Source organism: Microchirus variegatus (genome assembly GCF_963457635.1).
Source record: "Microchirus variegatus genome assembly, chromosome: 2".
Classification (NCBI taxonomy): domain Eukaryota; kingdom Metazoa; phylum Chordata; class Actinopteri; order Pleuronectiformes; family Soleidae; genus Microchirus; species Microchirus variegatus.
In genome coordinates, this window is record NC_139803.1 from 12,085,640 (window position 1) to 12,108,290 (window position 22,651).

Below are 22,651 nucleotides of genomic sequence, written 5' to 3' on the forward strand. Positions count from 1 at the left end.
TGAGTGGACTTCCCCCGAAGTGAACGGGGGGGAGTGTGTGTTTGTGTGTGTGTTTGGAAAGAAGGACCACACCTTTGAGGGTTGAGAATCTTGTTAGTTTGTTGATAGTTAGTCAGGAATGCATGTAGAGTGTGTGCGAGTGTGTGCACACACACAGAAAGACAATATTCCTCCTCTCTCTTTGCATGTGTGCGCTTCATTCCACTCACTGTACGTGAATCCATGCGCTCTGTTCTGACAGTTTGTGGTTGTGTGTGTGTGCTCATGCATGCATATGCCTGGAGTGTGTGTGTTCATAATGATTTTTTTTTTTGGGGGGGGGTTATTTGGCTTCCTCCATGCCTCAAGGAGAAATGACAAGGGAATGCGCATGCAGAGGAGGCGGAGGGGGGGGGGAGCCATCGGTCGACGTGCCTGAGCTACAGCCGAAGCGATAGGATGAGTTTGCACAGTCACTACCCCACCCCCCTCCTTAACCCACACCCACGCAACATCCTCCCATAGCAACTAGGTGACTGCCATCACTTAACCGCCACTGCTGGAAACCCTCCATTCAGTTTTTCCTCTTCCGTGACGGAAGCCCCCCCCCAGTTCTCAGTTCTCCGACGACCACCGCTACCCTCGCACTGTATCAGCTTTCAGGCAGTTACGTCATCGCTACAGCTGTACACCCACACTCACAAGCATGTGCATTCACAGGGATGTTTTTAGGGCAAACATCACACAGAGCAAATGGTGATATATCTTTATTATTATTATTATTATTATTATTATGGGCTGGACTACAGGTGCTGTCAGGGTTGTCACTCACCCCCTCTCTGCATTACAGTCATGCACTCTCCGCATATAAGGATGCTGGGGATCTCCTTTGACACCGAATACAATCAGGGATGCAAATTAAAGGCTGTGACTCATTTATTCATCACTTCCTTACTATTTTCCGTGAGTCACCGCTAACCTCGTCGCTGCTCGGCTTAGGATGCACTTTCAGAACACAAGTGTTCTCCGTGTGCCACGTACGTACACCTGTTCCTGTGCGTCCGTCCAGGTAGCCAATAACGCCTCCCCCTCCCCTCGTTGCTGCATCAGCATAATGATGTGGGTTTTCCCAACTGCGCTCTGTGTGTGTGATTTAGTCATTTTTTGTGTTGTCACGAATGCATCCTTTTTTTGAAAGTGGGAGGGGGGGTATTACTGTTAAGGATGAGGCTCACATGCCGCCCCACATGCCTGAACTGGGTCTCAATCCTGCACTGTGGTTGCCATAGCAGCAGCAGCTTAGCATACATTAGACAGCAGTCCAATATTACTATTGTGAATGAGCGAGGGTGGATAAAACGGATAAAAAGGACAGCATGGAGGAGAGAGGAGTATGAAAAAGGGGAGGAAAAGAGATGTGACCAATCTGCTGTATTGTTTCCAGATGATGTCACTGTACTGTGTACATGTACACAGGTATGTGTGTGTGTGTGAGAGAGAGGACACGGAGGGCGTTGGGCCAGGGGGAAGTTCTTTTTAGAGAAGATGTCCGGTGAATCTTGGTGGACGGCAGTGGGGACGTGCAGCGTCCAGGAAGTGACACAAATAGAGAACGAAAACCCGCTGTGAAACTGTAAGCGATTTCCAGACCCAGTAAGTCACATGGCAGCAGAAGAGCTGCACGAATATGGAAATAAGTAGAGTGTTGGAGCTGCTAATTTAAGGTGTGCACTGTCTGTTCGGTAACACACAGCTGTGTCGTTTTAGTATCTAAAATGGTTCTTTTTTACTTAACATTAACACCTCACCAGAACAAGGGGAATCTTCTCTGCTTACATTAATCTTCTTGTCAAGCATTTTTGCTGATTCATTCAGTTTTGCACGCAAAGATCAGGTATCTACGACTGAGCTTTCTCAGTCTTCTGTGTTCAGGCCCAGAGGATGTCGCACGCTGTTCTCAGACATTAAACCCAAGGTCATTACTTGAGAAAGTGTCTGGATAGTTGTGCCGTTCACATATGATGAATGTATTGGGGGCATTGTCTAGGTCAGATGGGTTAACAAAACAAGGAGACTCTCTCCAGAGGATTCAGGCAGCCTCTGGCTTTGAGCACGTAGGAAACGGGACACTCGGCCGTTTCTTCTCTGTGGATACAGTGATGTCATCGCCGTCTGCATTTAAAACATGGGTCTTAAAGTTTTTACGACGTGGGGATCAGATCAGGCATAGGATCTTCATGTACCACGGGGAACAGAGTTATCACAGCCTGTGCTGGAAAACTGCTCCAAATAGAAGTTGTTATAGATTCAAAGTTGACACCAATACACAAGAGTGTAATTTGATGCGGGATAAAAAACATTAGCCAGTGTCTCATTTGGCTGCGGAGGTGTCAAGTCATCTGTGTCGAGCTATTGTTCATTGTCACTCTCGCTACACTGCGTTTTACTGGAACACAGTGGGGAAACTTGAGGGTTTCAAAGTAACCACTTTCAAAAGAACAGGGATCTTTTATTTTTCACTGTCATGATTCTTTGTCATAAGTTGTTGGACAAAAGCCTCTCCCTCAGCTTCTGAGGTTTGTCATGGTTTCGGTGCTTAATTGTACTTTTATGTCTCTCTTTCTTTAGACTCCGTTTGACATGACATCCCATAGCTGGTAAAAGCGGTCAGTGGTGTTTTGTGGGAAATGCTCTGTGGCCATAATATGCAAAAAAAAATACAGTTTCGTGGTCCATGTCAGACTCGCCACATCCAAACCACATCCTGAAACAAGAGAAACGTCTTTTTCTGTGCACCCCGTGGCTTTGTCTTGGCTCGTCAGTGTTCAGGATTCCAGCGTTCTGTCATAATCTGTTGCTTTCATCCATGTGGGAAGAAAACAAAGTGCTGTCTTCAAAAAAAAAAAAGGTAGCTGAGGAACAAATACATACATTTATGTGGATAAAACACTGCAACATTTATCTTACTTATCTTTATATTACATGAAATTTTAGAATTACTGAAGCAAGGAACAACAATAACTGAATAATACAGTCACTACTATTATATTACCAATAATAAGAAAAAAAACATGTTTAAACGTAACTCTCTTTGTGTACAAGTGTGCACGTTTATTTATTTAAGCTTTCAATCATACATTATGTCATACTTAAATACTATCAACAATTATTTACTTTTGAATCAATAGTTTGCCTCTTTCCGGTCCGGATCATGCAACATTCATGATTATGAAGTTAATGGAAGGCTCTGCCATCATCAGTGGAGGTGCTAATGTGTGTAATGCTGCTCTTTCGCTTTTCTCCTGAATTATGCATAAAGCAAGAGACGTGGCTTTATGAAGAGGCAACCACTTTCATTAGCTTTTTGAAACCTGGTTTTGGCCACGTTTCCAAACTCTTGTTCGCTGTAAAAAAAAAAAAGAAATTACACTCACGTATGTGTCCTTGCGGCCTGTTTTAGCTGCCTGTGCAGGTTGGGGAGCACCGACTTTGGCTTTCTGTGGAATAACTGGAATAAATTGACAAAATTGCAATTTTTTTACGCTTCAATCTGCACAATTCGGTTTACCGCTCCACTCAGGTGAAGCAAAAAAAAGGATGCAAATGACCACAGTTTGGGCAGCCACACTGCAATGGATCAAATGGAAGTCTTTTATTTTGAAATCTAAAAAAAAAACAGATGCATAAGCAGCAAATCTATTTCAAGAGATGGGTGGGAAAACAGATGAAGATCCCACATCTAACTTGCACAGATACATTTGAATTAGTTGCACAATGGATCCTTCTTGTGCAATACCTGCTAGTATACCAGTTTGGTGCTTTCCAGACAGAATTTTTTGCATTGGAAGTGAAATATATGTATGATCCACAATGGACCTTTGATTGCATTCAGTCCAGGCTATAATAAAACCCAGCGCATATATAAATCCTACAGACTCGACGGCGATGAGTCATACGCTTGCTCTTATCATTCCAGCCTGTTTACTCTTAAAGCACAGCTCGGCGGTTAGAGAAATGATTTTACTCACAATTTTCCTGACCAGTGAAGTGCAGAATTATCTCAAGGCCAGGGTCATTTTAGAATTAACCTGTCAGAAAAACAACAACTTCTAAATAAGCTGTACACAGTCAAGATTATATGACTTCCTCACTGAGTAAGTGACAAATATGAATTTAAAAATGATAGCAGAAAACTGCATCCATAGCAACTTATTCCCTTGTCCTTTATCTCCCTGTGCCTTTGATGCTATTTATGTTCCTTGGATAGCATGTGATTGTACATTCGCAGCTCATTTACGTTCACAACTTGCCGACAGGAAAGTCCATACTTTTCATCCTTAAGGACTAATTGTCAATATGAGCTGTTTAGTTTCTTGTAGCAACATGTTTCCACAGAGTCATTTAAATGTATATTCTCTGTCGGCTAAATGATTCACTTCAAAAAAAACACTTTGAATTAAGCCGTTTAATTCTTACAGAGCTGAACGTATTCAGTCTTTCATCCACTTCCTCAGCCTCAGTTGCCGCTCGCTGGAAATATCCTCCATCAGGCCAGTGCCACGATGATACTCTCTGGTGAGTATTATTGGCAGCTCTAAAAGTGGCATGTGTCGATGTGTGTGTGTGTGCTCAGTCCAGCACATAAACACATGCTATGCTCTTCTTAAGTGTCGCTCTTATAAACATTCATCTCAGCCGACCCAAACTGGCAGAGCTGGTTGCCTTCATCTGGCAGGTTTAATTTTATGGATTTGTCCTGTTTTTTTTAAAGCTTTAAAGTGACTGACTGTGGAAAAATTGAAACTTATAAGATACAGTCTTTGTTTCTGAACACCTATTGTAACGGAGATAAGTGTCAAACAGAATCAGACTCACAGATCGTATATAAAAAGTGGACGTAGTCTTCCGGTTTGCTCGTTGACGCCATCCAGGAAAACTCGTTAATCGTTTTTGTCGGGGTTAGTGTCTCGATTTGCTAGTTTCAGGTTTACTTCAGTGGCATTCGGTGTCACTTTTGCAAATTCCATTTACAGAATATAGATAATCTATACCCCATGTGTCAAACTCAAGGCCCGGGGGCCAGATGTGGCCCGCCACGTCATTTTAATGTGGCCCACAAGTGATTAATTGGTCTTAAAAATCTGTGTTAAAATAGGTCTATGCTGTTTTATTAAGGCGTGCGTTGACCATAAACTACATTTCCCACAATGCATGGCGATTGTGTGACCCGCAAAGTGACGGCACCGCAGCTTGATCACAGTGTATCATTGTATATGCATCATGCGACGAGTGAAATTGAATAAGTAATAAACAAAGTTATTTAGCAATATTTTACAGAGTAGTTACCTTTATTTACATTATATTTGGTTACATTTATTCTGTATGACAGTTACATCTGGCCCTTTGAGGGTAACTATTATGCTGATGTGGCCCTCAGTGAAAATGAGTTTGACACCCCTGATCTATACAATAAAGCAACGGCACATGGTACTGTGCATAATTTTCACGGCAGTTTCTTTTTTTTCCCGCAAGCTGAAATATACGTACAAACAGGATCAGATTTACCGCTACACATCAAGTGTAAGTGTAGGTCACACTAAATACTTGCATGTATACAATTAAGTGATTCAGTAACAAATCTGACTCACATCTCCATCAGCCATTTCTTCTCCGCTCTGACAGAACTTGACTTTCAGTATATGTGCAATTTGACAATTTGTAGCAGCGTCTGTGTTGATCTGTTATCTGGCCTATTCCCTCTATCATTTCCTTGTCCTCTACCCCCTCATGGTTTAAAGATTTTAGAGTGGTCAGATTCGAGTATTTTGGCTCCATTCAGCCGTCTTTTTCGAAAATGAAAGCGGTGATTTTTGGGAGGGACGCTCATTGACTCTGTGGTTGTGGGTCATGTCCTCGTGGCTCCGCGGAGAAGTGCCGGTGTTTACGTTCCGCGACCTCTTTCTTTATACGTGACCTTGTGGTCAACGTGTTGGTGTGATGCAGTGGGGCAGGACGGGGTTGGAGCACAGGGCTTTTCCCACTGTGCTCTGGCAGGTGTCCATCATACAAAAGCTTTATGTTTTATTTTATGATTTTTCAGCGTTCTCGCAAACAGATTGAACTCTATTTTGCAAATATCTATAGGAATAGAATGTGACGGCTGCAAAAGCAAACACAATTGAAGCTGTTCTGGAAGGTTAACTGGTGGCGACACTCCACGCGATGCAGTGGTGGTTGGTGTTTCACAATCTTTTTCACAATCTACAGTATTTAATATTGTGGAAAAATCTCAGGCAGTCGCGGAATTTTAGTGCACAAAGACCAAGGCCAGAAACTACCGCTGAGAATGCATGAGAAACTCCTCAATCCTTAGACTGCACACATGAATGCTGTAATGATTTAATTTAATCCCAAAATGATTTGTGCACCAAATTATTCCGACCCAGTTTTAAACAAATATGCAGCTCAATAAGTATGTGTTGGTTTATGTGAGGTTTATATATATAAAAAAGGGCCTGTGCTAATTTAGCCAGCCTGTGACAGCTGTGTTGAAATATTGGTGCGTGTAACCCACAGGGTTTCTCTTTTGGGTGCTGAGCACATGTTGACATTCAGTGGTGGGAACGCTTCACGTCGAGAGGCGTCCATACCTTTCCATCTTTTTAGAGCTTCTGTTGTACCAAAATTGAGAAGATGTTGGGAAAACGGTGGAGATAGAAACACTCCCGCCCTGCTAAATAGACGGCCTTCTCTCTTGTTTCTGACTGGAGCGAGAAACCTTCCACTTTACTGCTCCTTAACGCCAGCTTGAAGCACCCTTGTCTTGTTGCTGGGTGTTTTGGAGCAGGTGCTGCAAGGGGAGCAGGTCCTTTCTCCAGACATGCCTCCTTACACCACAGAATGCTGGGAATGTCAGCTTGCACTGCACTTCTGAACAGGAGGAGGTGATACTTGGCAAGTGAAATGCAGTGCTGAAGCGTGGCCTTGCACACTGTGCGCCTGACAGTGCTGCTTCATGCTGTCAGCCGTTCTCAGACTTTCCCCCTGGTGAGTGAGTGCTTCAAGCATGTCATTAGGGGTGACAGTGGCTAAGGAATATGTCGGTTATTTTTCGCCCACTCACAACATTCGGCAGAGAAACCGCCTCTTAGATGAAGATGACTCACTGCTCTCCTGTGTCATTAGATAAACAATTGACATTTATGGATTTGAAAAGTGTGCACTGCATGTTTTTCTGCAGCCATAAAGAATGATTTAATTTAGGAAAAAACATAATCATTGTGTAAATATGTGTGTGAACACTCACCACATCTTTCAGCATCTCTGCTCAGCCTTAAAATAATATACATATATGTATATGTATATATAGATATGTGTGTGTATGTATGTGTATATATATGTGTGTGTGTGTATGTATGTATGTATGTATATGTGTATATATGTGTGTGTGTGTGTGTGTATGTGTGTATGTGTGTATGTATGTATATGTGTATATATATGTGTGTGCATATATATATATATATTTATATATGTATGTGTGTATATATGTATGTATATACTGTATGTATGTATATATGTGTATATGTACATATATGTATATACATATATATATATATATATATATATAAATATATATACATATTTCTTTATATATGTATATATACATATATATTTATATATACATATGTATACATATGTGCTTTATACATATACAAAGCACATTTTACATGAGTTGTTTTTGCTCCAAAATAATGAGAGGAAATTCAGTGGCGACACATTTTGACACCAGATGTGAACCGTCATGATTGGTGCTGATGAGCTCTCTAAGGACACATGTTAATCCCAATCCCAATCTGAGTGTTATGTGGCCTATGCGGTAAAGTTATCACAGCAGAAGACAGTGGCCCACTCCAGGGCTGTGACTGTCCATTTGTCTTATGTGAAACTGTTGTGTTAGGCTGAGTAAAAGTGGCATGGTTTTTGGCAGAATGATGAAGGAGGTGTCATGAGGAGTTGTGTGAGAGGGATTAAGGAGTTTCACAGAGACTCGACTAACTTCACTCCCGGAGACTCTGTTATCGCCGGGGTACAAATATCTCTATGCAGAGTTTCTGTGTCTGCTGCTGTTGTCCTGCAGCTGATATATAACTATTATCTTTCAACAAAACAAAGCTCTAGTATCTACTGTAGTGTCTAATCTACTTTACTAGACTGTGTGTGTGAGCTTCATGAACTTCTGCTGTGTTTCATTTCCTTCGCTGTTCTTTTCTTTTGCACGTCCTCTATAGAAACAATATATATTGTTGAAGTCACTGTGTGTATGCAGAAATCCCATCTACTTTTTCCCGCGAAAGGCAGCGTTAACTCAAATTTATCATCATGTTATTACCCGTTGTTTGTGCTGTATTTCATTCTTTTTGTTGCTCTCTGGATGCTGAGCTCACTCGGCACGTCCTGAGCTGAGCCCTGCAGCTCCTGATAGGGTTGAACTAGTTGTTTTAATATAAAACCAAACACAGGAATGTAGCCATGGAGTGAATTTCCAAAATTAATTTTTAATAATGATATTAGATTTAGTGCCGCGACACCTTCAGATTCATGTATGACCAAGTTAGACATGGGACAGTGTGAGAGTCTGACAATATGATGAGCAAAAATATCTCCTGCCGTCTCAGAAACTCGATGAATGCACCTAGGTCGGCAACATCCTATTTATTTGACAAATTGCGTTTTACACGGTTGGCGTATTTGATTTAAAATATATAATCGCACTTCTTTGCAGACTCAAACTGCAGACTGGAGAGACGGATCATAAGTGTTGTGAACAAATTGTGATTTATGTTCAGCAATTTTGTGATCATTTGTTATAATTACTCGCATCGTGCGAGTCTCTGAGGTGTGGACTTTTACTTTGAAATCCAAGCAATTTCAAGGCATGTTGCCACCTTGACGTTACAGATCGTGCAAGTGAAAGTTGTTCTAAGAGAGTGTGTGTTTGTTTGTGTGCTGCAGGGGTCTAAGGCCTGGACGTCACCTGGAGGACGACGATATTGTGCCCGAACTGGCTTACATCCATCCCAGAGAAAGACCAGACTGGGAGGAGACCATCAGCGCCATGGTGAGACACACACACACACACACACTCTCGAAAGCCTGTAATGATGTCGATGCTTTCATCATGCATGTCCCGTCTTTATCGCAGCCCAGCTGAAGTGTCGGTCGTGACATCTCAGATCCTCCGATAACGGCGCGCCGATCGGCTTGTCCGTCACCGTCTTATCTGCTTTTCCCGATTGATTAGCTGTGCCTGAAACTGTGCCTCCTCTCCTCTGCCTCTGAAACACTATCGCGGACTCATGTTTAATGCAGAGGGACTGTTTACGTCCCTGAGCTACTCTACTCCTCGACTCTTTGCATAGATAGTCATCTACCTGCCATCTGTGTGCTCGCGTATCAACGCCTCCATTCCATTCACCAGACAGCATCATTCATTATTTCCTTTGCTCCCATCTTTAGTTTGGGCTCTGCTTATTGCATCAACAGCATGCTGAAAATGAGGCCGTCTCCATGGTAACATGCAGAGCCACCCGTGGTCGGTGTGTGGTTGTAGCCCTATCGCATTTGCTTACTTGAATTGGGCCTTAGACAGAGAGAGAGAGAGAGAAACAATAATCTCAGCAGACTAATGAATATTGATACCAGAGGGTGAGCTTTTAATTCAGCGTGTCTGTTATTCTTTGTTCAATATTTGATTCAAGTGGGACTTTATACTCGAATAACATGCATTATGTATTATATATGATGGTTTCAAGAATTGATGAGAATCACAAGGCCAGGATGGATCATAATCTGTGGGGAAAAACCTTTCATTCTCTGCAGTTGAAACCAAAGTAGGGCTGAAATGATTACTCGATTATTCGGTTTGAGTGTTTTCTAAAGAATTAAAACCAGTTTCTGTGATTTTTCAGCTTCTTAAATGGGAATATTTTAGTGCTGGGCACTAGATTAACGCACGGCACGTTTCCGTGACAACTGACCGGAAAAAGACACGCGTGATGTCATGTTTACGTGCCGCGACACTGGAGTCCAGGCACCGTTTACCAGTTAGCTTTGTTAGCTGCATTAGCTCGTTTAGCGCCTACAGTCCAAATGGAGCGGTCTGTTTATCAAATGAAATGAGCAGCGCTACAAATAACCAGCGTACCTGTGTACTGCGTATGTGAGCCTCTGTTTTTAAAGTTTAGTGTTACTTTAGAGACTAATTTTAACAATCCGGAGTCACGTAAAACATGACGTCAGGTCAGTTGTCATGGAAACGCGTCATGCGCTAACGTGCGTTACCGTTGACGCCATTTTCCTCCGTTAACTGCCCGGCACTCATTCAAATCATTAAAACTCATTTTGGTTGTCTGGACAAAACAAAGAGCATTTGAGAGCATCGTCATCTGCAGGTTTGACAAACACGGATCAATATTTTTCAGGATTTTCTGGACCAAACGATTACTCCATTAATCAAGAAAATAATCGACAGATTAATCGATTATGAAAACAATCTTTAGTTGCAGCCTGGTCGCACAAACCAAAGTTATTCATTTTATTGTCAATGAGATAGATATTAAGGCTGCAATAGTAATTTCATTATTAATTATTATATTGATTTTTCATTTTTTTTACTCCTGTCACAACCACACTCATTAGCCATGACAAAAAAGTTGGACAGTTTATTTTTTATTTTTAAGATTTCGATGAATCATAGTTAAGTAACACAGAATTCACACTGACTATAACTAAAGAGTTAACACAGCGAATGCGGGGGTTAGATGTGTGGCTGCCAGATCCTCAGCACAACAGGGACAGACTCTGGCCAGGTGCTCCAGCTGTGTTAATAAACTCCACCCACATACCTGCCAAAAAAACAACAGGCGGACGAGAACCGGGGGAAACTCAAACACAGCAGGTCTCCAGCGAGAGCAGGAGGGACATCGCAGTCTTTTTACTGGACTGGTTTAAGTAAATCAAAAACTGGAATAATTTGTTGGTAAAAGGCCCGTAGTTCACCTGCAGCTGCCTCAGGTTTGCTTCCTCTTTGCTGTGTGCGCCAAAATCTGTTCTGCCAAAAAGAGAGACGAAAGGCACAGTGTCCCCGAGTAAATTGGCAAAATTACTTTACTGTCAAATAAAATGACTGTTGGTTTGAAACATCTGCTGCCCTCATGTCCTCCTCTCGTCAGCCACGTCAAGTTTACACCTAGAATAGAGGTGGTGGAGACTGTAAAGTCTGACCTCATCTGCATATTACCTTTCCTGTCACTGACCGTCTGGCTGTGGAGTCACAGGTCCACCTTGAAGTTATTCTCATACATGAACTCAGAATAATGTCAGCAGAATTGGGTTCATTAACATTGTCCAGACTTCACACGACACTATATTTTTGTCTTTTTCATGATGATCTTTTTGTTTTGTCCACAAACCAAAATGATTGATTCAGTTTTAACGATTTCTTTGTTATGTGGAGCAAAGAAACGAAGAAAATATTCACATTTAAGAAGCTAAAACAATCAGAAATCTTGTTTTAATAATAAAAAAAATCTTCAACCGATTACTTAATTATTAAAATAGTGAAAATCAGCCTGAATTTAGCGTAGCCTTATCCTGGCATTAACCGTTCACACATTAGAGCGACTGTCTGCCTGAGTTGCTTATTCGTGTTTTGTTGACCACAGCTGTGTTTTCAGCTCAATGTGTTCCAAATGAAGCTGATAATTGATGCAGCTCTGTGTGGGGGGAGCCGTAGATGTTGTTTCAGCAGCACCACCATTCAACTTTAAGCATCTTTTTCAATTACTGTGTTGTATTTACAGCTATTATTTGATGCCTGTTTGTTTAATAGCGTGACTCGGAAAGACCTTGCAGTAGAGATGCTCCCACACAATCTGCCGGATCAGGTATCTGTCGGGCGTGACGGCTCACGCCCACTGATCGGGATCTACATTACAGCATCCACCTTGTCAGTGTTTGCTATGAAATCCAGAGTTTTTGCTGTCATCGTGTCAACTCGACGCGCACTTCGTCGCCTTAGGTTCAATTTATTCCAAAGATATGAACACACAGTGAAGTGAAACTATTCTCTCTTTGCTTAAAATAGTTCCAGAGAATATAACACTTTGCCCTCACTCATATTATTTACAACCGATTGAGTGAACGTGCTTGAAGTTCAAAGCCTGATGCCGCCGCGCAAAAACCACCAAATGGAAAACATCCCTGATGTTAACGTGTGCGTTTCTGTGTTGTAGGCGAGGAGCGCAGAGATCCCCGAGCTGCGCAGCGAGCCCCTCATGCGCTCGTGCAGCAGCAGCACAGCCAGCATGAAGGTCAAGAATGTCAAGAAGTGAGTTCACACGCACTCAAACGCACACACTGCCTGTCTCCTTCACCTCTCTCACATCCCTTCTTTCTCTACATCTCTATTGCAATTAACTGGCAGTTTAGCGCCTGGAGTTCCTGCTCCAGCTCCTGCCATTCCTTATGTCTATTTCTGTGTCTTCCTCCTCCTTTCACTCCCTGTTTGCTCTGCTTTGTTCCTACTTCATCATACACACTCGCACATGTCAATCTTGTGCAGCAGGTGGAGAGAACTAAACTAGCTAACTAAAAATGAGAATATATGTTGTGTTTTCAGACTTTGCTTCACCAAGGGCCACTTCCCCAAACTGGCCGAGTGCGCTCACTTCCACTATGAAAACGTGGATTTTGGCACAATTCAGGTAAATTTTCCTTCAGTTAATTCACTTTTATGTCATGTTAAAATGTGTAAAATGGCCATCAGAGCAGTGTGTGTGTGTGTGTGTGTGTGTGTGTGTGTGTGTGTGTATGGCCTTGAACAGTTCTCTCACTTGTTATTTCCCTGCAGTGTTGGGTACGAAACTGAAAGATTCTTATGTAAACAGGAATATGACTCACATGTCTCTTCCAGTTGGTGATGAGCAGGTTTTGAGGCTGTTGGTATCAGTTGGAATTTCTTGTTGATTTGCATATGTTTGGTATTGTTTTTCATAAATATCCCCGTCAGCTACGACTCATCCTCGTTCGTTTAAGCTTGGCACGCAACAGAATTGGTCAAATTTGCGTAGAATTCTTGGGTTTCCTGGTTTGTTTGACCTGTTGTCAGCTTGACTGAAAGAGCCACAGACCGCAAGCCATACGCTGAAACTGTTCTTTTTGCACGTTTGTGACACCTTACCATTTTAATTTAAATGTGTTTTGAATCTTGGAACCAGTTTTCCCCCCATTTGACAGCAGAATACCTCTGTTAGCCACAAGGACCTTTGATATAACTTATCGTAGTAGTTGTTTTTTCTTTCCTCCACATATACACAACACAAAAACAATCAAATTTAATGCCTCGGATGTCTTATATTTCACTTATATTTCGCATCACCACCCTTTTTCCTATCTATCTACATCATACATGACACTTGCTTCCCTCAGAATTAGTTTATTTTCCCAAGGAAAATTAATACCTCATTAATTCTAAAACATATTTCCATAGCTAAATTATGTGTAGTGTTATATATACAATCCACTGTGGATCTTGCATCAACAGGCTCATCTTGGCTTGAGTTCAGGATTTGCGATATCTGTCAGAAAGCCTCAGTTTACAGACTGAACAAGACATGAAGGCATGACCTTTTAGGAGGATCTGATAAAAACACCTTTATAAGATGCATTATGGGAATTGTAAGATCCAGTGTCAGTATTCGTTTGTCCACATTTTAATAGGTTTAAGGTGTTGGATAGCTTTTGCTTTTTACAAAATAAAGTTTGAAGGTTTATTTTCTTGTTAAATCGGTCTCCTCATTATACTCTGAATTCCATGAGCTTTGTCATTATGTTAAGGATCCAGAAGGGGTCAGCAGTCAGCTTAGTTTACGACACGTGCAGCAGTAGAGTGAGAGTGTGTGTCTATGTGTGCCTCACCTGCAGGGTGTTTGTTGATGGAGCTCCGGTTACACCACATAATCTATCTGTCCATTAACAGCGTGCATAGCAGAATCCCAGGGCCAATATGAGCTGCTCTTGGGAGATTGCTGCGTCTTTTGTTATCCCAGCTGTGTGTGTGCTGCTGGCAGCTCCACCGTCTCACCCTTTGCGGCGTCCCTGTTGCTTTCAACCAGCCCTGCCTCTTTTGTTTTGCTTGGTGTGTTTGCTGCCGTTCGGTTACGGTATTCAGTGCAAATTCGACTTAACTCACGTTCTTCTGTCTTCATTAAAAGGGCTCTTTATTCTGTTTGTTCCCACTGTCAGTCGAACTCTTTATATATTTCATGTATAATCTCATCTTAGTCAAAGCAAACATGTTTGCTTGATCAACGAGCTGATCACAAGTGGATTCCTCTCATTTTGATTTTTGTCCGTAAATACTGGACGACGTGATGAATAAAACTGCTGTGGAGTTAAAGCATTCAGCGTTTCCTGAAATTGAATATTGATTTTAGATTAGGGAACACATATTCACCATTAACCAGGCGCTTACTAACATATTTATGTAGCATACTAGCCCTTTATTAGTTAGTATTAAGTAAGTATTAACACCTTATTCTACCTTTATTATGACTTAAATTAACTTAAGGTGTAAATACATGCTTAATATGTACTAATAAAGAGCCAGTATGCAACTTATATGCATGTTAGTAAGCACCTAGTTAATGGTGAATATGTGTTCCCTTATCTAAAGTGTTATATAATGTTGAGAATTTAAATTTCACATGAAATTACGCCATTAAAGTTGTTCTTCATTAATCCTCACAGACTGTGTGTGTGTGTGTGTGTGTGTGTGTGTGTGTGTGTGTATGTGTGTGTGTGTGTGTGTGTGAGTGAGATCACGCTGAGGACTTGGGTTCAGACCGGGCCTTCTGCTCGAAGACAAATTATTTCATTTCCATAATAAAAAAAATAAAAAAGTACCCTGCCAAAGGAGAAGTTGAGTCAGGCAGGGGTTTTGTTGTGGAAACATTAGTCACTGAAGTCCAAGAAAGAGGGTTCCTGCATACAGAGCAGCTCTTGTGTGGCAGTTTTTTTTGTCGCTGGAATATTAAATGATGTTTGACTGGAAACAGGCAGGTTCTTTTTGGCAGAGGAGGTTGTTTATGGCAGGTTCTGTTCCTCGCCGACAGTGACATCAGTGAATTTTCATTTTCATAACGCTTCGTTTTAGTATAATTCATTCTTAAGTGCTGGGTGTGGATGGTGAGAACGAGGTGACTTGATCAGCTGTCGCTATGATGAACAACAATGTAATGTGACCAACTGACTGTACTGTTGCTTTAAGACGCATCTCAGCTAAAGATAATGAATGAAATCAGCTCAACAGGTAATTGCCGACTTAAAAGGCTGATTCTTATTTTTATGAAACACAGTTTGTCACTGTGTTCTTGCAAATAGCATCAGTCTGTGAGTCTATTATCGGCTGAGTCTCTGGCAGCAGTTCAGCTCCGTCCCTGTGAATGCACACATGTTGTTTTATGGTGATTTGCGGTAAAGTGTGTGTAAATGACATATGCTACATACTAAAGTGTGTGTGTGTGTGTGTGTGTGTGTGTGTGTGTGTGTGTGTGTGTGTGTGTGTGTGTGTGTGTGTGTGTGTGTGAATTTGTGGGTGTGTGAATTTGTGGGTGTGAGTCTACAGTGTAAAGCATGGCAGACTGTATGTCTGAATAAATAGCAGTTCCTTGTCTAACAATTAGCTGTGACTTTAAATGCCCACCAATATCAGATGGCCTCATGTATTACTTATTGTAGATTAAGGGTAGTAGTGATAAACTATTTAATGAAATTTCCTAGAAGCATGACTCCTATAAATATATGCAGACTGTCCTTTTCCCTCAGGATGAACCTTTTCACTTCGGCTTAATTTGCTACCATTACTACTATGATAAATGATGAATCCAGATCCGAGATAGCAGCTTATTACTAATGCAGACAAACTATGGAACTTACTGTCTGTGAAATGTGAACTACTTTCACCACCTGTTTCATATTAAAAATCAGTGTCTCTGGTCAAACACCAGCTCCTGCATTCACATTTTGCCACAGGCTTTCTTAGTCCACTCTTGCTTGACTGGTACACTCTTTCATTGTCCCAGACTACTTTCCACAGGAGCTGTTGCTCTGTCACCTTTCGCTCTCTCTCGCTCCACAGTGTGAGCAGCTGCAGCTCCAACTCAGTGTCAGGTTTCCACTGCCTCACCACGCTCCCACACTCCCTCTCTCTCTCACTCAGGTGTCAGCCCACTTCGTTGGCATTTTTCAAATTCAGGAATTGGGGCGGAAGATGGGATTTAGTTACAGTTGAATCTAGAGTGTTTTTTCAGTGACATGGGTCTCTCAGCCCCCCCCACCCCTTTACACCTGGCATGAAAATGTGTTTTCTGTGATGAGATTGCAATCTGATAGTACCTGACCACTTATAAGTGTAAATGTGAAGAGACTCGAGATGGATTGAGGACCGATTGTTATCTGATCTTCCGACAGGTGGTCGGAGATGCATTGTGACCACATGGAACAGAAGTGTAAACGCAATGAGTCACCGATGCATCTCCAACAGCATTTACTTGAGTGGAAATATGTAGGGGTTTTCTCCGGGTTCAGATAGCAGTTGAATCTTGATGTGGACACCGGAGACTCATGATAATACCAGGTGTAAACGCTATCCTAGCACTTGCACTGTTCATGAAGTGGGGTAGGAAGGAGTGAAGGGAAATGACGGCAGTAACAAACAGGAAGTCGGCCAAAAAGCCATATGCTCTGGATCTCTTCTGTGTCATCAGTGGAAGTGGTTTATACTTTGGATTGGAGTTGGTTTTACTCATAATCCAAAAGTGTGTCATTGGGGGGGATTGTTGTGCATTCAGGATGTTTTCACAAAACGTGCATACATTCTTAAAGCGCAGGAACAAAGTGATCAATGGAACCCAGATAAATCCGAGGCTCTCGTGTCATTGTTTCGAAGAGTAAGTAATTAATGGCTATACAGTTTCTGTGAAAACAACTTGGCTCCTCTTGGCGGATACTCCAAACTCTGCAGCTCTCATCAGTGCAGCTTGTCTGCCTTTTCTTTTTGGCTCAGCTTGCTCCCAGCTGTTTTATGCATCTTGTGCAGACTGAACATCCGAAGACGTTGTTCATGTTCATCAGAAACATATAGAACTGTAAATGATGAATACAAAATGATTCCTAAAGCAAACTATGAACTGATTTTGAAAGATCTGGTTAGACTGATCGAGATTAGATTCAAGTACTATTGTATTTTGTTGCTTTAGCTCTGTTCACATTGGTCGCCAATTTGATCTGATTCAGTTCTGATTCAATTGTGAGACCACTCTGTGTTGGAGAGGGAGACTGGCCAGAAATGGAAGGCATCACAGTGGATTTGTGGATGATTTAGCTTTAGTGGATGACACTGTCCTATGTACCATTCTCACTTGCTTAGTGCCACATTTTGGATATATATCTGATCCAGGACCACATACTGAAGTGTCACAAATCTGATTTTAAAAAAATCTGAATTGAAAATCTAATCTATGTGCCCATGCAGACCTGAATAAAATCAGATCTGAGTCACATCAATGGAAAAAAAAAATGAGATATGAGTCACTCTGTAATATAAAAGTAGACCTTCTCAGAATCGGTTGGCTGTCAAAACCATTTCAGGGATGAATTGAAGGGCTGTTAAAATGATGAAATGTTATTGTTGAAACTTTTTCAACTTTTTTTGAAACACATTATTTTGTGCCGTCGCTCATATTTCTTTCTCAAGTGCAAGTTCCCTTTACAAAAAACAGGAGTAATAACCATTGTCCACATGCTTCATAAAGTAAAAAAAACAGGAAATAAAAAAATAGTGAAGGCCAAACATTTGGCAAAAGAACGTCCACATCGGACAGCAGAGTAGATTTACACAGTATACTGTTTAAAGCGTCTCTACCATCAGTTTGTCATGCTGTAGTGATACATTTTCCCTTCTCTGTGTTGTATTAAATAAATGCTCGAGGGAAGATGGAATGGACTTGCTGTATCTGGCAGCGAATAATCAAGGCTCTCATTTGAACGTCTGCTCGAACAGGAAGTAAACTCGTTGACCCTTTTCACATGCTGTTTAGATCGAGCTGTAGCTGCAGCCACTTACGAGGTGAAACGTTGGGTTACTCACGTAACCCCGGTTCTCTGATAACCGAGTGAGGTATCTCACTATGGGAAACGCCCTCTGGCGTGACCGATCATGGAAGCTCCAATGACACCACGTCTGTCATATGACAGACCAATCATCTCGAGATGCACGGGCCAGCTCGCCCCCCTTATAAGCGCACCTGTGTGCTGTACCCGCCATTCTCAAGCGTATTTCTTCCACCCCACCTATGCAAGTAGGGCAGTGTTGTGAGATACCTCACTCGGTTATCAGAGAACCGGGGTTACGTGAGTAACCCAACGTTCTCTTTCAAACCTCCCTCGGTATCTCACTATGGGAGATATAGCCCACTCCCGGATTTGCATGCTCCGAAGCCCACAAAGCCGCGACCCACAGTGGGTCGACACCCTAAACCCTCCCAGGGGCTAGCACGCAATTAACCCGAACCCACACTCAGGACTGAATGAGCCAGAGAAGTCTTGGTCACATCCAGCCTGTAAAACCGAATGAACGTGTGTGGGGATGCCCAGCTGGCAGCGGCACAAATATCCCTCACTGATACGCCCCTGAACAGGGCCCAGGAGGTGGCCATACCTCTGGTGGAGTGGGCTCGAAGCCTCTCAGGGGGCTGCAACCCACGACTCTCGTACGCCAAGATTATAGCCTCCACAACCCAGTGTGACAGGCGCTGGCGCGTCAGGGCCCTACCCCTGTGAGAAGGAGCCCAGGACACGAAAAGCTGGTCGCTCTTCCTAAATTCCTTGGTCCTGTCCACATAGATGCGTAAAGCTCTCACAGGACAAAGTGCATTGAGCCGCTCTTCATCTCCTCCTGTAAACGGCGGTGGGTGAAAAGCGAGCAGCTCAAGTGTGGAACAGCTGTAGGCAGAATCCCTAACCTTAGGCACAAACGCCGGGTTAGGATGCAGCATCACCCTCCTATAATCCGCGGAGAACTGCAGACATGAGGTGTGCACAGACAAAGCATGTAATTCACTTATCCGTCTAGCTGAGGTCAAAGCCAGCAGCAGGATAGTCTTAAGGGAAAGTACCTTTAAATCAGCAAATTGTAACGGCTCGAATGGGAACCCTGAGAGCGCCTCCAGAACCGTGGGTAAATCCCATGACGGGACCAGAGGTTTATTCACGGGCCGCAGTCGACGCGCACCTTTCATAAACCTCCTAATTAGAGGATGCTGCCCGATAGGCGCACCTCCAAAACCCACATGACAAGCTGAAACAGCGGCCAAATAGACCTTAATGGTGGAAAAAGCTTTATCACCGTCGATTAAGTCCTGCAAGAAGCATAACACATCCGGGACAGAGCACTGAAACGGAATAATATCCTTAGCCTCACACCACCGCTCAAACACGCTCCATTTATTATCATATAATGATCGCGTGGATGGCGCCCTCGCGCATTGAATAGTCTCAATCACCCTACAAGGGAGACCAGACTCGTGTAAATTCACCCTCTCACGTGCCAAGCCCAGAGAGCCAGCCTTTCGGGATGTGGATGAAAAATCTGCCCGCGCGCTTGTGACACCAGGTCCGCGCGTAACGGCAGCGGCCATGGCTGACCGTGGACAAGCTGCATCAGGTCCGCCATCCACGCTCTGCTGGGCCAGTAAGGAGCTATCAGGATTAGTGATAGCTGCTGTTCCCTCACTCTGATCAGAATCGGAGTGATGAGGCCGAGCGGGGGAAACGCGTAAAGCAGCCCGTTTGGCCACGGATGCGCCAGTGCGTCCGCACCCAGCGGTGCGTTCCGGTCTCTTAACGAGAAGAACAGAGGGCACTGTGCGTTTTCGTGCGATGCGAAGAGATCTACGGACGCTCGGCCGAACCTCTCCCACACCCGGTGAAGCACCTCGGGGTTCAGTCTCCACTCTCCGTACAGGGGATTCCCCCTGGAGAGTAAATCCGCCCCGCTGTTCAGTACACCCGGCACATGCGCCGCGCGTAACGATAGCAGGTGCTCGCTGCTCCATAATATCAGACTCTGAGCCAGCCTGTGTAACCTCACAGAGCGCGTGCCTCCCTGCCTGTTTATGTAAGCCACGGCTGTCGTGTTGTCTGCTCTGATCAACACATGACACCTTCCTAGGAGAGGCAGAAAATGTTTGAGCGCCAGGAAAACAGCCAACAGCTCCAGGTAGTTTATATGCGCCTGGTGAAGCGTCGGGGGCCGGGTCCCGTTCACTGACCTGCCCTCGAAAACCGCTCCCCACCCCGTTAACGAGGCATCCGTTGTAACTGTCTTCCTCATCACCACGGCTCCCAGTGGGACGCCGGTAGTGAATATCCCTGGGTCTCTCCAGTAACGGAGAGCCAGGAGGCATTCCGGGGAAACCCTCACCATACGTCTGAGGTGACGTCGTGCGTCCAGATGTAGGGAGGATAACCAGCGCTGGAAATCCCTCATTTTCAGCAGCCCGTGCGGAACCACAGAAATTGACGACGCCATCAGCCCTGACAGCCGGAGACAGTCCCGTAAAGACACTGAATTTCCCCGTTGAAATAGAGCCAGGTGACGGCGAAAATTCTCCGCCCGAACCCGAGACAGAAAGACCCGAAACGAAACAGAGTTTATTTCGAGACCCAAATACTCGATATTCTGAGTGGGAGACAAAACACTCTTTGCGTGGTTTATACTGAAGCCTAAGCTGTGCAGCCTGGCTATCAGTCTCTGCGTATCTCTCTTCGCCTCCTCCCTGCTGGGAGCACAAAGGAGAAAATCGTCCAGATATGCAAACACTCTGAGGCCCGACGCTCGCATCGGGTTCAGGGCTGCTTCCACACATTTGCTGAAGACCCTCGGGGCTAATGAGAGCCCGAAAGGCAGGGTCTGATACTCGTAGGCTGCGCCTTTGAAAGCAAACCTGAGATATTTCCTGTGTGCTGGATATATGCTTATATGAAAATAAGCGTCCTGCAGATCCACAGAAGTGAACCAGTCGCCTGGTCGGATGGATCGGAACAGAACATTGTGTGTGAGCATTTTGAATTTGTATTTCCGGAGGTGTAAATTGAGGCAACGCAGATCTAGGATCGGACGTAATGAACCTCCTTTCTTTGGGATGAGGAAATAACGGGAATAAAAACCCTGATTTCTCTCCCCCTCCGGTACTGTTCGAATCGCCCCTCGGCTTAATAGAGAAGATATTTCTCTCTCTAAAGCCTCCGCGGCTTCCCCCGTAGCTTCTGTCGGTAGCACCCCGTTGAAGCGAGGCGGCTTCATTGCAAATTGCAGCCTGTAACCCTTGACAACGGTTGTAAACACCCAGGGGTTGACTGCGCATGCGCGCCATACTTCCGCGTTGACAGCGAGAGGACCAGGGGGCCTGAAGCTTAACAGTGGACCAGCTGCGCCCTCTGTCGGCGACAGACTGTCCTGCACCTCTTGGTTTTCTTTTTTGTTTTGTGTTCGCTTTGCCCTCGGCTTTATGAATGAGCCTGGTTGCAACAGCGTGTTTATTAAAAAACCATGTGAAGTGCTTTGTGTGAACATTACACGTTTTCCCACTTCCCTCTGAACTCTCCCCGAGGGGTGTTGAGGGGGGGTATACAAACTCTGCACTGGGGGAACGAGTGCGATTTTTCTGTCTCGACTGTGAACGGGACGGCAAAACGGTGCCGTTACACAGCGCTGACCGGAACATTGGTCCAGCATAACAGTCCTCCGTTTCTTGGGAGGAGAGGGTAACAACCGATCTGTTCCGTGGGGGCTCAGAGCAGAGATCTCCATGAGTGCTGACTGCTGAGCTTCTGTCCCCGCGCACCACAGCACCTATGCCGACCGCTTTTTCTTTACGTCCGGGGGGTGGGACGGGCGGTTCGGCCCTGCGCCTGGAGCAGCAGCTACAGCGGCAAAGGACTTTCTGGGCCAGCGTTTCTGGGGCTGAGCTCCGCGTTGGTGAGACGCCGGCTGCTCAGATGACCGCGGCTGGGGCTCCTTATAACCGCTGCTGCGTCCTCTCGCCGCAGCCGCAAACCCCTGACGTGGTGGCGGTGCGGGGCGAGGAGTGACCTTGCGTGGAAGGCAGAGATCGAAGGCTTCTCCCTGCTTCTTCCCTAGGTCACTGGTTTGTTGCATGGCCGTAACAGCCTCACCAAACAAGCCCTTAGCCCTGGACGGGTCGAAAGGAGCGTCAATAATAACCTGTTTGTCCTGATCCGGCAGGCTGGAGAGGTTTAGCCAAAGTGCTCTCTCTCCTGCCACCGCAAGCCCCATGACGCGGCCGCTGCCTTGGACAGCACCTCTGGAAACCCGGAGAGTGAGATCTGTCACGACACATATCTCCTCCCAAATCTTCGGGCTTGGTGAGCCCTTGTCCAGGAGGAGACCCATCTCCTGAAAAAGCTCAGCCTGATAGGCCATCAGCAGAGTGACAACGTTTAAGTTTTTCACTGACTGGGCTGCTGACTTGTACACTTTCTGGTACATGGAGGCGGCGAAGCGCTCCGTCTTGCCCGGGAGGGCGGGGCC

The 22,651-nt window shown here is 44.3% G+C and overlaps 1 protein-coding gene across 1 annotated transcript in view; it reads left to right on the forward strand.

The window, feature by feature from the left end:
- The window catches only part of arhgap32b (Rho GTPase activating protein 32b), a gene marked incomplete at its 5' end in the record, with an annotated part of 74,219 nt that overhangs the window by 123 nt on the left and 51,445 nt on the right, over positions 1-22,651 (forward strand). Inside the window, 3 exons of the mRNA XM_083910538.1 lie at positions 8,968-9,097; positions 12,273-12,367; positions 12,659-12,743. Coding sequence (XP_083766664.1) covers positions 8,968-9,097; positions 12,273-12,367; positions 12,659-12,743 — 310 coding nt within the window. The remainder of the gene's footprint in view (positions 1-8,967; positions 9,098-12,272; positions 12,368-12,658; positions 12,744-22,651) is intronic.